The sequence below is a fragment of the Sander vitreus genome, chromosome 9, assembly GCF_031162955.1.
Source record: "Sander vitreus isolate 19-12246 chromosome 9, sanVit1, whole genome shotgun sequence".
Taxonomy (NCBI): Eukaryota; Metazoa; Chordata; class Actinopteri; order Perciformes; family Percidae; genus Sander; species Sander vitreus.
This window is the reverse complement of record NC_135863.1, coordinates 6,819,594-6,834,358: the sequence shown is the minus strand read 5'-3', so window position 1 is coordinate 6,834,358 and position 14,765 is coordinate 6,819,594. Positions and strand designations below refer to the sequence as shown.

The 14,765-nt window shown below is 39.8% G+C and overlaps 1 protein-coding gene across 1 annotated transcript in view; it reads right to left on the bottom strand.

The window, feature by feature from the left end:
- Positions 1 to 1,154: 1,154 nt before the first annotated feature.
- Positions 1,155 to 14,765, bottom strand: part of znhit6 (zinc finger HIT-type containing 6) — a 29,862-nt gene continuing 16,251 nt past the window's right edge. The window contains exons 5-9 of the mRNA XM_078259907.1: positions 11,955 to 12,023; positions 11,591 to 11,671; positions 9,345 to 9,425; positions 3,829 to 3,953; positions 1,155 to 1,735 (exon numbers count right to left, since the gene is read on the bottom strand). Of these exons, the coding sequence (XP_078116033.1) occupies positions 1,155 to 1,735; positions 3,829 to 3,953; positions 9,345 to 9,425; positions 11,591 to 11,671; positions 11,955 to 12,023 (937 nt within the window). The remainder of the gene's footprint in view (positions 1,736 to 3,828; positions 3,954 to 9,344; positions 9,426 to 11,590; positions 11,672 to 11,954; positions 12,024 to 14,765) is intronic.

Genomic DNA, 14,765 nt, shown 5'->3' with positions numbered 1-14,765 from the left:
AGTGTTTTTTGTTTTTGTTTATAAATATTATATAGAATCTTCAACTTTATCACTAAGGCTTGTTTAGATATAATATATAGTTCTGTTAAATCTTATTATATACAGTACATCTGGTATATCGAAGCTGTCCCCGAGAGCCGTAACGCCTGCCATTTTGGACGTATTATTAATACATGTAGTTATAGATCAGGTTCCCCTACACTGTGCAAGAACAGGCCAACATTATAATTCAATTTTTAGCAATTCCTGAACGTCTGAGAAGTTTTTTGCCTTTTCTCCGCCAGTCATCATGATTCGGTGTAACAACTGCCAGTGTCATTCATATACTGATCAGCATTCACGAGGTGCTTTGCATTGACTATTTATGGTTAAAAATCGGCGTGTACAGGGCGGGATAAGAGGCTGATTCACGTACGCACACTTGTAGGTAATCTCTGATTTATAAAGGGAACATTGCTTACAGGTGTGCGTACACGGTTTTATAAATCAGACTTTTTTTTGGTGTATGCCATTTTGGGCTTTTGGGCGTACGTACACTTATATTAAGGATCCTACGCACAGTTTTATAAATGAGACCCCTGGTCAGTCTGACGTGGTGTTGCCTGAGCTCATTACTAGTCATGAGCTCGCCCAGTCGCGCTGGGTAAAGGATGCTGATAGCCAGGCTCTCATTGGCTAGCTGTTAGCCAATCAGAGTCAAGCAGCTTAGCTTGTGGTTGGCACACACTCTACTGGGTGAGCTAGAGGTCGGCCCAAAAAAAATGAGTTAATTGATATACATATGAGATTAGCTAAAAACTATATTTTTCATGCGCTTGGTCTGATACTAGTGGCCACATCCACCACACATGAGAAGCAGTATAAACCAAACACAAAAATATTTCCAAAATAAAGTCTTTATTTAAGAAAGCATGCTTCCAGGCAGATTAGCTAAATCTAAATTATAAACATTAACACTGAAATGATTCCACACATATACAATGATGTAGCGGTATCAACCATGGTTCTTGTTTCTTAAAACAATCCGTTTAAAACAACTGAAAACACTGTTGCGTGGCATTGGTCCACTCTACAGTACACTGACACAAGATTGATGACTTCCTGTTAGATATGTCGGCCTCGTCATTCATTTCACCCTGAACATCTGGGCATTATCATTCCAGTCCACAGCTGTCAGCAGCATTAGCTGACTCATTTTCATCATGACAGAGATTGGTAGGCCCCGGGTCTTTCACAGCATCCTCCCTGGTCATGCTGACCTCAGCACTCTTTGACAGCTCACTTATCATCATGGAACCAGAGATGTCCTCATTTATACACTGACCCCTACTGCTGTCACTGTGTTTATTAAAACCATCATCAACATTAACATCCACACTGTCTGCTGGTTCATCTTTAATCACCCCCATGTCATTAGCAAGGCTTTTGGCACTATCAAAGCTCTTTCCACATGGGGTATTGTCTTCAGTATTACCTTCCTCCTCCTCTTTCTCTTCATCACTACTGTCTATGATCTCTCCCTCCTCCATCTCTCCCTTCCCTGCTTCCATCTTGGCCCATTTCACTTGTAGGGGTTCAGTTTTAGGTCTGGTCTCCGGGGTTCCTGTCCAGATGTTGGTCCCCCCCGGGGTGCAAGCTCCATGCAGGGATGGTGAAACTTGGATCACATCGTCCTTCTCTCGGTCCACCCCTTCCTTCTTTGTTGCAAAACTATTGCAGGCTGATGCAGATTCAGCTGAAACAATATGACCTGATTTGTTTAAAAAAACATGATTTAAAAACGGCTCTTGCAACAATAAAAGTCTTGCATGTCCAAATGTATACACAAGTCATCAGAGTGGTCAGTTGCACAAAGAGGGTTAGAGCACAGCTGGGGTCATGCTTAAACAGAAATGGTGAGAAAGAAGGGAACAGAACAGGCAGTTTGTGAATGATGACGCTATGGTTTGGCTCCATGCTGGTTTCCAGGATGAGGCAGCGTGCCAAGCAAATTAGTTATGCAATAAAGTAGGGTGGACATGTGTGAAAGAAAGGCTGCAGAATAAATGATGGCAAGAACAATAATTGTGAATTATAAGCAATTACTCCCAAAAATGGTCTACCCACAGTCTGCTAAATTTTAAAAACGCATGAACCCATTTATGTAAAATTTACTCTAAACGTCAGACACTTTTGCCAACACATTTTCGCCTCTATTCCAAGAAATGGTAAGCAAGTTGAGCCCAAATATGTAATAGAAAAATTAATGTAAATCTGATTTTCTTCTCTGTGTTGTAACACAAGACAATTAAAAAGCTATACTTGCCTCCAATTAACCATTTATCTTCAGCACGGGCCATTACTTAAAGAATTTAAAGGATTCACCATTTTTGAGCTTATAAAGTTGAGGTGAATTAAGAGTTTGAGTCTTGGGTTGAGTGCATTCTCAACTGACCATAAATAAAAATTATAGGCCCGCTTTAGTCCAATGTTGAAAAAAACATTACTGATGAAAACAAACATTTAATAGAATTAGAACAGAATAGAAACATAGACATAAATCTTGGTTATTTTTGTAACCATGGTTCCATGAGTAAGATGTCTCAGTATTATGCAGCCTCCGATATTCACATATTCATTATGACACCCATGTGGCTGGCAGTCATGATGTCACCACCTCTATACATGGGCGACACTGTTACATGCCATTCAAACACCTCTTCTCGCTTCAAAAGTCAAGCTATTGTTACCTGTATAACAAGGCTAGCCTAATTATCCTGGAAAAACATAGTGGAGCAGAAAGCACCTACAAAAGGGTAGATACATTTGCAGCAAAGAGTCAGTCTTGACTGACTGAATGTAGTTTAAACTAGAATACTGACCAACTGCATGCTGCATGTTTGGAGCCTGCTGGACCCTCAACATCACTTTATCCTCCCTGCCAGTGTCCGATTGCTCTTTATCACGTCCTTCTCAGCTTCCCATGCGATGGCATTTGCAATTATCAGGATGTTTCTATGGCTAACAATATAGCAAAACAGTGTGGCACCAAGGCCTTATCACTGAAAACACACACACACACACACACACACACACACACACACACACACACACACACACACGCACACGCACACGCACACACGCACACACACACCCTAATTCGTCATTCAGCCTGTCTGGGTCTGACAGTGTAATGATACTGGGTCAGTGTGGTCTTTTGTGACCATACTAACCCTACTGAGATATACACAGTTTGACCATACTGTGCACATCTGAGTGGGAGCAAACTGCTGTATGCTTTTACATGATATGCAGTCCTACTTTGTCATGACTCATCTTGTCCTTAAACATTCGACACTGGGAGAGACAAACAGGTGAGAAAAGCCACAGGCTAATCTCCTGTTTTCTCATATTTTGTCATTTCACAACTCATGAGATCACCGCTCAAAAGTAAGCCATGTTTGATCCTCTTTTTGGCCACTGTCGCTGTTGAGGTTGAGTTGCTGTGTATGATGCTGAGCAGAACACCCTCATTTCCGTTGGGGTAGCATGTTGCCATAGTGAAAAATAAGGGAACAGGGAGTCTCCAAGTCTCAGCTGGAGAAACCAGGACATGATACAATGCTGTTGGAATTGGTCAGTGGAGAGGGGTTGGCGTTTTAGGGCTAAGAAGGGTTTTGACTCCTGTTGTATATCCACCCTTTTGTTTAGTAACAGAAAACATACGCATTAAGCTAAATATAGTGTTGAAGAAATTAGTTCTTGCCAATAAAGCATTAGTAGGTTAATGTTGGGGCAGACACTAGCTTAAGGCCATGACATTTAAAGCTAGATAAGGAGTTTGTTTACCTGGTCCTTTTAGTGGATACTCCTTCCAATGATCTCCAAGGACAATATGCAGCACAGGATATTCAATCAGTGTTTTGTAGCTCAGGTTGTCCCTTAGGGTCTTGCAAATATCCAACTGATGGTACCTATTTCAGATAAAATTGAGGCATAAAAAAGACCATTACAAGGCAACTTAGTTACAGCATGCTAGGTAAATTATGTGCATTTGGCTCATTTTAGGTAATTTGAAGTTTGCTAAGTAGCAACAAAGACAGAGTAAAAATGGCCACTGTTAAAACCTTTTAACTAGCAACTGCTGGCCTTTATTTCCAGCAGCCTGAGGCACATTGATGGCTGACACTATTTTTGAGGGTTGATAGAGATTAAAGTCATGGCTTGGCACATTGAAGATCCTGCTTGGTTTTCATCTCAAGAGATGGAAACTGACTTTACCAAGAATCAACATCTCTCACATTAAGCGGGTCTCTTACCCCTCCTTTAGCTTTTTGTATAAGATGACATCAGTCTAGTCTTGTTTCTAAGTAGTCCTGTCATGCATTAGGAATGGTCATAAATCACCAGACTAAATGGTTAACTGGATTCTTGGGAGACAAGGCTTGCCTCTACACTCAACTGATTCAGAACCATCCAGCTTAGGCTGTCAACACAAAAATATGAGGCATCATATATTTTGGATATATATACAGTAACTGGCACCACCCCCATCAAGTGTCGAACCCGTGCCAGACTAAGGATTGTTGAGCCATTGTTTGTTTTGCTAAAAGCAGAAGCAGACTGAGAACCGCCCAGGTAGACACCCACTCACAAAGCCAATCAAAGCTGTCTGCTATAATGTGACATTTACAGGTCTTTACTGGTGGGCCAACTTCCAAGAAGCCCTCCCTTTCCACAAATCCATGGCAAAATGTCAAGGAGATAGGGATAGAGAGAAGAGATAGCCTTTGGGTCTCAAAACACAGGACATTTCTTCCCACAGTACAACAATTGGTTGCTGCAGGGTATTTCTAGCTCAACCCCACATCAGAAGAGTAGGAATAGCCTATGTGAAGATAGATTCTAGGTTAGAAAGAAAAAAAAGTACCAACGACAGGGTCAAAGATTAAGCATTGAAACCATTTTGTGAAGCTGGTATGTGCAAAGTAATTAAAGAAAGCAGGATACCTACACTTAGTATTTGCAATGTGCATACCAGCCAGAGTACTGTTTCCATTTCATTTGGTTTTATGTCTAACATGTAATTAATTATTGTTTCGCGGATGTTATTTTTTATTTTTGTGGAAACACAAACTAAACAAAAACATGAGTGTATGTAAACAACAGTAGGAGAGGGGTAGATAGCAAAGCAGATTGTGGCTCCCTGTGGTGCTGATGTGATTGTTAAAGGTCTGGCCATTTCTAGAAACACGGCTGGATGGCTCAGCCAAGAACACGCACACATCTGGTCTCTATATAGTGTTCTAGTGAATGAACAGAACAGAGGGCAAGAGTGATGTTCTCTTCAGAGAGGTTCCTATTGTTTTCCCCTCTACTGCTAAGACCTGCACAGAGATCAGCACAGATATAGCAGTGGTAAGGTGTATGGACAAAAACTGCACATATTTTGATACTAAAAACACATATAATATAAACTAATAATGTTGAAAACTCAGAATAATTTAGTGCAAAAATAAATCGGACCTGTCCATGGCTGCCTACCAGTTGGTACCAGCTTTGCTTTGTGAAATTGACTCACTGTAACAAATTGTAAGAAATCCGTTCTTGTTTGGGTTGTTCTTGTATTTGGACAGTATTTGCATGCTGTTGGCTGCAAAAGGCTTCCAGGATTGTGTGGATTTTTTATGTCAGCTTTTTTTTTTTTATTGTTGTTGTTGCCAATACTATTAAAGTAATGACAGACCAGGGGCACATTTATAAATGAACACATCAGACCTTGAAAGATGCGAATGCTGCTCATGCCAAACTGTTGATGTGAGAATTTGCAGATCTCTGAAATATGTGAACCAATATATAGCATGCACATTTTGGACAACATAAACAGTGAATTTGAAGAAAATGTTCCAATGACATTGCAATGACTTATTATGAGTGCTACCCATTTGATTGTTGCTTTGATCTAAAAGCCATCAACCACTATCCATAGCATCAACATTTTAAATATATAGTAGGATTATGCTTAATTTTTTGCATATCCATTTTTGGATGGAGGTGCAGATTGGATTGACGAGATGTTTCATGTGCACAAATGAGTGTACCACCAGGCCTTTAAGGAGAAACTGCCCGAAAGTGCGAGCCATTATGTCTAAATGTGACGGATTATGCTTCTCGTCCTCACTATGACAGCAATCTTTTCACTGCCTTCAAATGTGGGCATTCAGAACACATATACAGTACAAACTCTTGCCTTTAGACTTGGCGTGACAACACAACATTTGAACTAGTTAGTTTCAAGCATATCCGGGGCTATAATGTAATAAAGTACAGACAAGGCTGACTGGAAACTCAATAAATAAGGATTACCACATATTTATACAGGTATAAAAATTACAACAATCCAACTGTGATACTGAACAGTTATCCAATATAATCTGCTTGCTATTTTAGTAACAGTACCCAAAACCAGTCCAGCATTGCAGCAGACTTGAGGAAGCATCTGCTGCACAGAAACAAACTTGAACATTGCTTTAGGGCAAGCTGAGGGAGAGCACATCGACAGGCACAGGAGTGCTAAGGTGGGGGTTTGCCACAAATATGTGTGAGAAAGCACTGCTTGGACAGGACAGAAACATCACTGTCTGATGGGTCCACAACACTGGTTAAAAAAAACTGAATGCACACAGAGGTTTCCTTTTTTGGCTGCAAATGTCAAAACAGCATGTCTACTTCTGGAACGTCCACAGGCTGAGAGGAAAAGAAGAGGTAAGGGAAAGGAGGAAAGGGCATCCTCTAGATCTCAAGAGTTGGATGAATACAAAATTAACATGAAAAATAACACAAACAAACTTCCAGAAGGGTGTGAATGGTTCTCTTGATGCACAGGCTGTCTCCTTTCCAGTAAGAGAATGTTGACTGGTTACACAGCTATGTTTAGTTTAGCACAAGAGCTCCTTTACTGGAATGAGTAGCCATGATTACTGTGGTCTATGACTTTATAACATTAATAATGCGTTTCAAAATGAATAGCTTTCTTCAGCATTATTCAAAAATGTGGAGTCCCCATTGTGGTTGTAATGCTTTGACCTTGTTTGGGACCCCTTAAATGGGATGTGAGCTCATTCTTTAGGGGTCTCTCTTCTTATTAGAGCTATAGTCTGCGGCCATGTTCCTGTTATGCAACTGTACCTAGTTAATGTAAGTCCCCTTGGACCAGCATACTCATTTTTCCCCACTTCCATTCATCCATAGTACATTTTGTATAATATTGATAATAAACACAAATTACAAAAATGTAACTACGGACTTAACAGTCCTTCATTATACAACCTCATATTCAAGATCTTAAGTTATGACAAGCAAAGGTTACTAAGAGAGAAAGTGGGATGGAGAGAGGGAGATTCATGCAACTAAACTAATAATTACCACAGACTTGACAGGACACAGTCAAGATACAGTTTTCTTTCTCCAAGTCTGTGTCAGACTAATACCTGTTAGGAATCATTTATGAAATATTTCTCCGGAAACTGGTAACACTGTTGTGAATGTTATGAATCATTTATTGGTGTCCACTCGAAGCAGGATTTTGACAGCCTGAAAAAAATCATGACATACTCAATCCATAGATATGTTGGTTCTCAGTGGACAAGTTTGACATTTTTTTTAAAAATTTTATTAAAAGAAGAAAAAAACACTGTGTGCTTGGTATGTGAACAGTACACGCGCTGTTCATCAAGTTTTCCCAATGCCTGCTCTCCAGCTCAGATTATTGTTAACATTATGGAGGGTGAGAGGTGTGTCTTGTTTGTGTCTAAGTGTAATGTAGTCTGCATCCATATATGGGAAGTGAATATTATATGAGCAAAAATTAAACCAGATGCAACTATGGCAGTATGCAAAATCGTATTAATCACAATTTTGTGGTTATTTAGTATACTTGCAGTTCCAGCATTTCTTGTTTGTGACTAGGGACTGTCCTGATCTGAAAACATAAGTCAGCAAATATATTGCTTTCCTGCCAATTTTTCCTTCCACGTTTTTCCTTCCACATCATATTAGCAGAAGCATACTCTGAGCTGTCCTCACAATCACTTTATCACCAGCTAGTCCTAAGAAATCTGGGTTTTTTGGGGTGAAAATCTACAGAACCCTGACCTGAGCCTTATATATTATTAATCTATTTGTATGCAGTGTTATAAACTACCTTGTAATGACAAATGTAATATGCCTGTAATGCCATTATGAAGGGGACACTGTAAAGGTGTGTGAGCTCAGAGATAATGACACATTTAAAAGTACTCAATCTCTCATTAAATTCATGTAAGGGTAAAACGTGGCAGCCTGGCAGCTCATGCTAAATCTTGGTTTGCATGTCACATCTCTATATTTGTCTATTAGTAATTCCTCCCTATATGCTGCCATCAAATATAATGTATCTGCTTAGAAAGTGTGTGCAGCCCTAAAAAAACAAAAGGAGTATTTGTGGCTATAAAAAATGAAGGATGGGATGGGAGGTCTCATGACGTTTCATACTGGCCAGGAGGGCAATGATTATGAGCACCGAGGATCATCATTCACTCATGACTAAGTGGAAATGGAGGACAGCCAAAGAATCCGAAAGTAGGCGCAGCAAATTGGTGCTATCAACACCATCCTGCTGACCCCCCAAAAAGACAGACAGATGGGGCAGGAAGAGAGAGCATACAGGAAAGAAGCTATGGAAACGTGAGTGAGAAAGAGAGTGAAGGAATGGAAGATTGAGATACAATTTCTTGATCAATGGCATTTCTCAATGTTGGAATCAAAGTCAAAAGGGGAGGAGAAAACCCTCTTAATGCCTGCCAAAAGTCTGTGTAGCTTAGCAGGAATTTACAAGTCAGTGATGTCATGCTTATGAAGAAATTATTTCGATTTGATACACGCTGAATAAATCAGTCAAGGCAAGTCCAATCGAACGGTCAGAATGGTCACACGGACTGGATGCCTCAGCAATGACAGGATTCTGACACATTTTATGAAATTAATATAACCCTGTATCTTATCTTTAAATTATATATTATACGTATATAATACGTGTTTGTTTTACTACTTATGATGTACTGTGCAGGGCAACATTTGTAACTCCAATCACTTGCATCACCTCCACTTGTTTTGGCTGTATACATTTTTGTTGGTATCTGTATAACTGCATTGCAACTTAGTACTAAATTCTTCTAGAGGATATATGGATATATGTGACCAGTATTAGCTTATTGTAGCTCAGTATCAACAGTATTGCTGTTTCTATGGGAATCAAGGACGTATCACATTTATACATTCGTATTCATAAGAATTGAGACAGGTGACAAGTAGAAAGTAAATCTCACCTCACAGAGTTAGCCTTTCTCCCCTCTGCTTTCATGAAGACTTTCACATGATCGAACGGAGTGTGCACATACATCTTCAACCTGAAACAGAAATTCAACACAGGATGTTAAAGAGTCAACTACAACCTAAGAAAGACAAAGAACTGTACAAAATGTCCTAAGCTGGTTACCATAAAGGTCAAAACACAAAGAGCTCATTGAGTGTAGCACAGGCGAGACCCATTGGTACAATTGTCTGGTATGCTGACTGATATATGTATAGGCCCTGACTGAGATTTCTTGTGTAAGGGACAATCCACCATGCAACTGACGGCCACGGCACCTGAGCCCGTTGTAAACAGCCAACCAATGGGCCATGGAGAGTATAACCCAACTCACTTGAATCTAGACTAAGCAGAGGTTGTGTCCAAATGGTTGGCACTGGATCAAGTTAGGCGTCTACTACGGTCTGCAATATGCTCTGGCTGTAGTTGTAGTAGATTGCTTACTGCTGACTGTTATCAGTAGAGAGGTTAGGTCAGAGGAGTCAGATCGCTGTTCTGTTCGAGGTTCAGATTAGAAATACTAATGTTCTGCAATCAAAGAGCCTGCCTTGTTGAAAGACTGCAGTTCATGTTGGGATAAACATGAGCCTGGGAAATGAAAAAGGAATTGAAGCAAGAGCAAAATTACAAAGAGAAATGCAGGAAGGTAAGATTGTGACACCAAACCAATCCTGTGTGACTGAAATTGGATTGAGTTGATATTAAAGATAAGGACATGTAATGACCTTTGAATAATAGTTCTTTTGTAAATTCACAAACTGATTTTTTTCCTTAGTTACATTAGGGTAAATTGAACCTATCAATAGCAGTCTATTAATATACTCTATGGGAAACATTCACAATCATGTTGAGCAAAATTGTGAAAAGATGTGGTGGCACAGATCAGCAGAGTGTTAAACTAATTCATACACTTCACAATTTACAGTTCATTTAATTAGGAATAGAAAATATATTTGTGAGGATAGTAAGTAAAACTGAAATACAATAGGTCATTATATTTCTGTGTTTTAACTACTGACTGATGTGTGCAGCAGTGGTGCTCAGGCTGCATCTTGACAACACAGTTTTAAACAACACAAAAAGCTCATATGCTATGTAATGATCCCAGGACAATATGATGCAATAGCAAATGAATGTAACTGCGTCACACTGGTGTTGAGATTAGGGATTGTGTTGGATTGATACTATGCTGCAATAATGCAGATATTACTGTACAGTATATGCATTTTAACATCAATTATTGTGAGCAATTCAATTAGCTTTGTTTTCCCCAGTCTCATTCCCAGTTGTTATGCACACGAGAATCCAGTAACTAAACACAGCTTCACAGTTGTTGTCAATAGCAAAACTGCTCATTTGAACTTTTCAAGAGAAAACAATGGGCTGAGCAGGAGTCATTATAAGGCCTTCCAAACCATATATCAAACTGTTGTCGACCTCTGGGTCTATTATCACATTGTTAAGTTTTCAAATTCTATTCATGAGTCGAGTGACTGAACCAAAACAACTCAGTAGTGGAATTTCTTCCACTAAATGCAGCACATTAATCAGGGGTTTCTGGCTTTGCTGAAGGATTTAGCAGGAACTGAAGTTCATGGCAACAATTTAATTCAATATAACCAAACAGACATGGCGATAAAGCTACATACTGTACACTTTAACTTAAGCCCTTGGACTTATTGCCAATATGGACACAGTTTACACTTCAGCTGTACAAGGTCCAAATGGCCTGTAGCAAAAGGCCCCCATTGAATAAATAACTAACAACGACCACTGATTTACACAGCAGCTCACTGCTGTTTTTAAGGTCTGTGCCTGATGACAACACCGGAATCCTACAGCTTCAACTGTGTATGTTACCACATGTTAACATATGTTAACATGAACATGATGGTATGTCTGTGTTGTAATGACCCAATTTTATAAAGCAATCATGTTTTTAAAAGCCTAAAAAGCATATAGGGGTATAAACGTATCCACTTTAGTTAAGTGATCCGTAGTTACAGCCTCATGGTAGCTTACACATCAGTGCCACAGAGAGGTTTACAGATTTTACATTTTGGAAAGACAGAGCACCAGATTGGTATTGAGTTGGGGTTTGGGTAAAAAAAAAAAAAAAAGAAGGTGGATCCTTGTTAAAAAAGGTGGATCGGTGTGTTCGTACAATCAGAACAAAAATAGTGTGGATGTGAAAAGGCTCACTTTTGACGTGTCACAGGGTCCGACTCTGTAGGGTGGATATAAGGGGTCAAGATCTGCTCCAAGGTTTGCTTGTCTGACACCCTAAAAGAAGAAAGAGATTGTTAACATCCAAATCAAGTCAAATCACAATGTATAATCTCTGTGTAGCTTTAACAACCCTGGACAAACATATATAACTTAATGGTCACTCTTGCCAACTCGCAGACTGTGGACCAATGTGGTCCATCTACTGAAATGTTCCTGACAGCAACAAGCACACTCCTGAGTATTGAGATAGTATTGATAATTTGATTTCAATTGGCAAAACACGGACGCTTCAGCAGAAATATTATGGGCATATTATTCAAGAAATTGTGTAACTCACCGCCTCTGAATGAACTCTGTACTACTTTGAGGAAAGATGAGCTTCAGGTGCCACAGGAACAGTTTTTCTCTAAATGAGACACAGATAAACTCATTTTTAGTTTCAGCTCATCATAAACAGTAGTGCTTGATGCCTGTTGTTCACAGACTGATGAGGTCACCAGTGTTCTCTCAGCATTCCCTTCACAGTCAAACACAAATGCCCTTGTTTAAATTCAGAGCATAAAATGGATTCAGCCTTAATCTGTCCAAGACAATACGCATGGCTGCTTCCAAAATCTTGTCCATCTGTGTGTGCGTGTGTGTGTGTGTGTACACATGCATAAGCCGGAGTCACCATGGAGACCATGACATATACACTCAATACTAGGACACCAGCTGGTGGATATCACTTTTTCTGGACAAATTCTCTGGGCAGTGACTATTATCCGTGGTAGGGTTTTTTTAGGTTGCTGGGCGTGCTCTACAACCAAACATTTATCCCCTAAACAGCTGCTGTGTTCATACCTACTAAAGTCATCATGATGCAGAAATAGTCAACGAAATGTAACAGTGTAAACAGTTTGGGAGATATGAAAAACAAGATACAAGTCCGCCTATATTCTTTTAACGTAATGGATTCATTACTAGCAATTTTGACTTTTGCCAGCCTATACACCAATTTGACACATTAAAATACATTTGAAATTACAGAGAAACATTCCTGTTATGTAGATAAAACCAAGAAACACAAAGTATCATTTTTGTTGCCCATGAGGAAGAGGATATAGTCTACTGGCGCAGGCATCAATCAGTCCTGGGGTCCGTTTCAGAAAGCAGGTTTAGGGAAAACCCTGAGATGAGGGAAACTCTGGGTTTTCTGTTTCAGAAAGAGAGGTAACTTAACCTCAGAGTCAGCTACTATGGTAACTGAGTCTGTGAACCTAACCTGGTCGGGAGCAGGTTTTCTTCAAGAAACCTCGAGTTTCTCTCAGTCTCCTCCCTCTGACACAGCACTCTCTCATTTCCTCATTCATTCATTCAGTCTGTATCAGGCACATTTTAGCACAGTTTGTTACTGTATCTGCATGAATAAAAAAACAGGGTTGGTTTATTAACCATGTTACTATAAAACGACTAATAAGACTAAGATTTTATAAAACTTTTTTTTCCCCTCAAAACATGGCATTTCCTTTTGTCGACGATCCCGTTGATGAAGAAGAAGCTGCATTACTTCACGGGGTGTTAAACATACGTCGGGAGATGATATTGAGGCCCCGACACATTTTAATTTCCAGATAACTACCTATTTGAGCGGTATCGTTTTTCTTCCCAGTCTATCAGTTGTATCCTACGTAACCTTATCCGTCCTCATATCACCAACGTCACCCATCGTGGACATGCTCTACATCCAAGCAGATTATTTGTGTCACATTACATTTTTTTTTGCAAATGGAAGTTTTCTTTACAACATTGGTGATGCGGAGCATTTTAGTAAAACCACTGTATAGCAAAGCGTCGTCAGAAGAGTGTGACTCACTCTGAAACGTTTTTTAAACGTTTTTGTAGTGTTCCCTGGCCACAAACCAGTAAGAGACATTAAAAAGGAGTTCCACAGTATTGCAGGTAAATGATGTAAACCCTTTGAAATAAAAGATTATGAATTATAACTCTGTTAATGATGGTGCTGCAGCCTGAATGGGATTACTAGGCCTAGGACTTTTTCGCCCGCAGTACTGCTCCTAAATGAAATAGATTAGGTTCAATACCATTTCACCAGTAATATTATACTTATGATCAAATATGATATACACTATATTGGAATATGTGCATTTACTCTAGCAGCAATTTTCTCCCACGCAAATTCTCTCTTTTGCAGCAGCTGCTATGTTGCTTTTTTAACAAAATATTTGTTCATGTATTTTGCATTTTGTTGTATGTGCACATGAGCATTTCCGCCGACCCGTTTGTTTGTGGTTGTTGCCATGGTGAATCGTAGTATCATGGCTCCATTCATGCTGCCTTTTTATTGTGGTGGTGCACGCGCATGAACCTACTGAGTTGATTGAACCAACTCATATCAGCTGTTCTGGAACCGAAAACTCAGAGTTTCCCATCTCAGGGTAAATCAACTCAGACATCAGGGTTAGACTCAGAGTTTGTTAAACCTTTCCTGAAACGGGTCCCTGCTCTCCAGTCACATACCCAACATTCTGAGCTGATTCTAACTACAAGGACTCGCGTTGACCAAGACCACAGAATTTGCCATAGGGTGGAGCTGATTCATCAACCCATTCTCCATCAGAGTTAAAGGACAGAGGCCTTGATGGTTCTGAAGGATAAAGATGAAACATACAACGCAAAGCATAATTGTAAGGCACATACGGGCGACCTTGTTATTAGGGCTCACCAAGACAGATTCAGAACACAACTTGGAGGTTTCTTTTGATATCTGTAATATAAATATGTTTGTGTCTACTTAAATAAAAACAAGCTCTGCACAGCTATGTGTACAGTAGAGTCCGGATCAGGCCGAATTTTTCTGTCTGAGGCCGGCCCGCGTCCGACAGAGCCGTGACCGAACCCGGACCGAGCCTGACAGGCATTAATAAATTTGTGTCCGAGCCTGACACAGTTAAAATCTAATTTTTTTCTCATAGCCTACTAATGACACATGTAGGCTACGTTTTTGTGTGGAAAGCCCGCTTTTATTAAGCAACTGTAGGAAGGCATTCGGAAATGTCACAGATGAGTGCATCAGCGCACACGGGGCAACAAGTGCACGTTAATAAGCTGTTAAATTTAAAATGTTCAATGTGTTAACCTTTCCTGA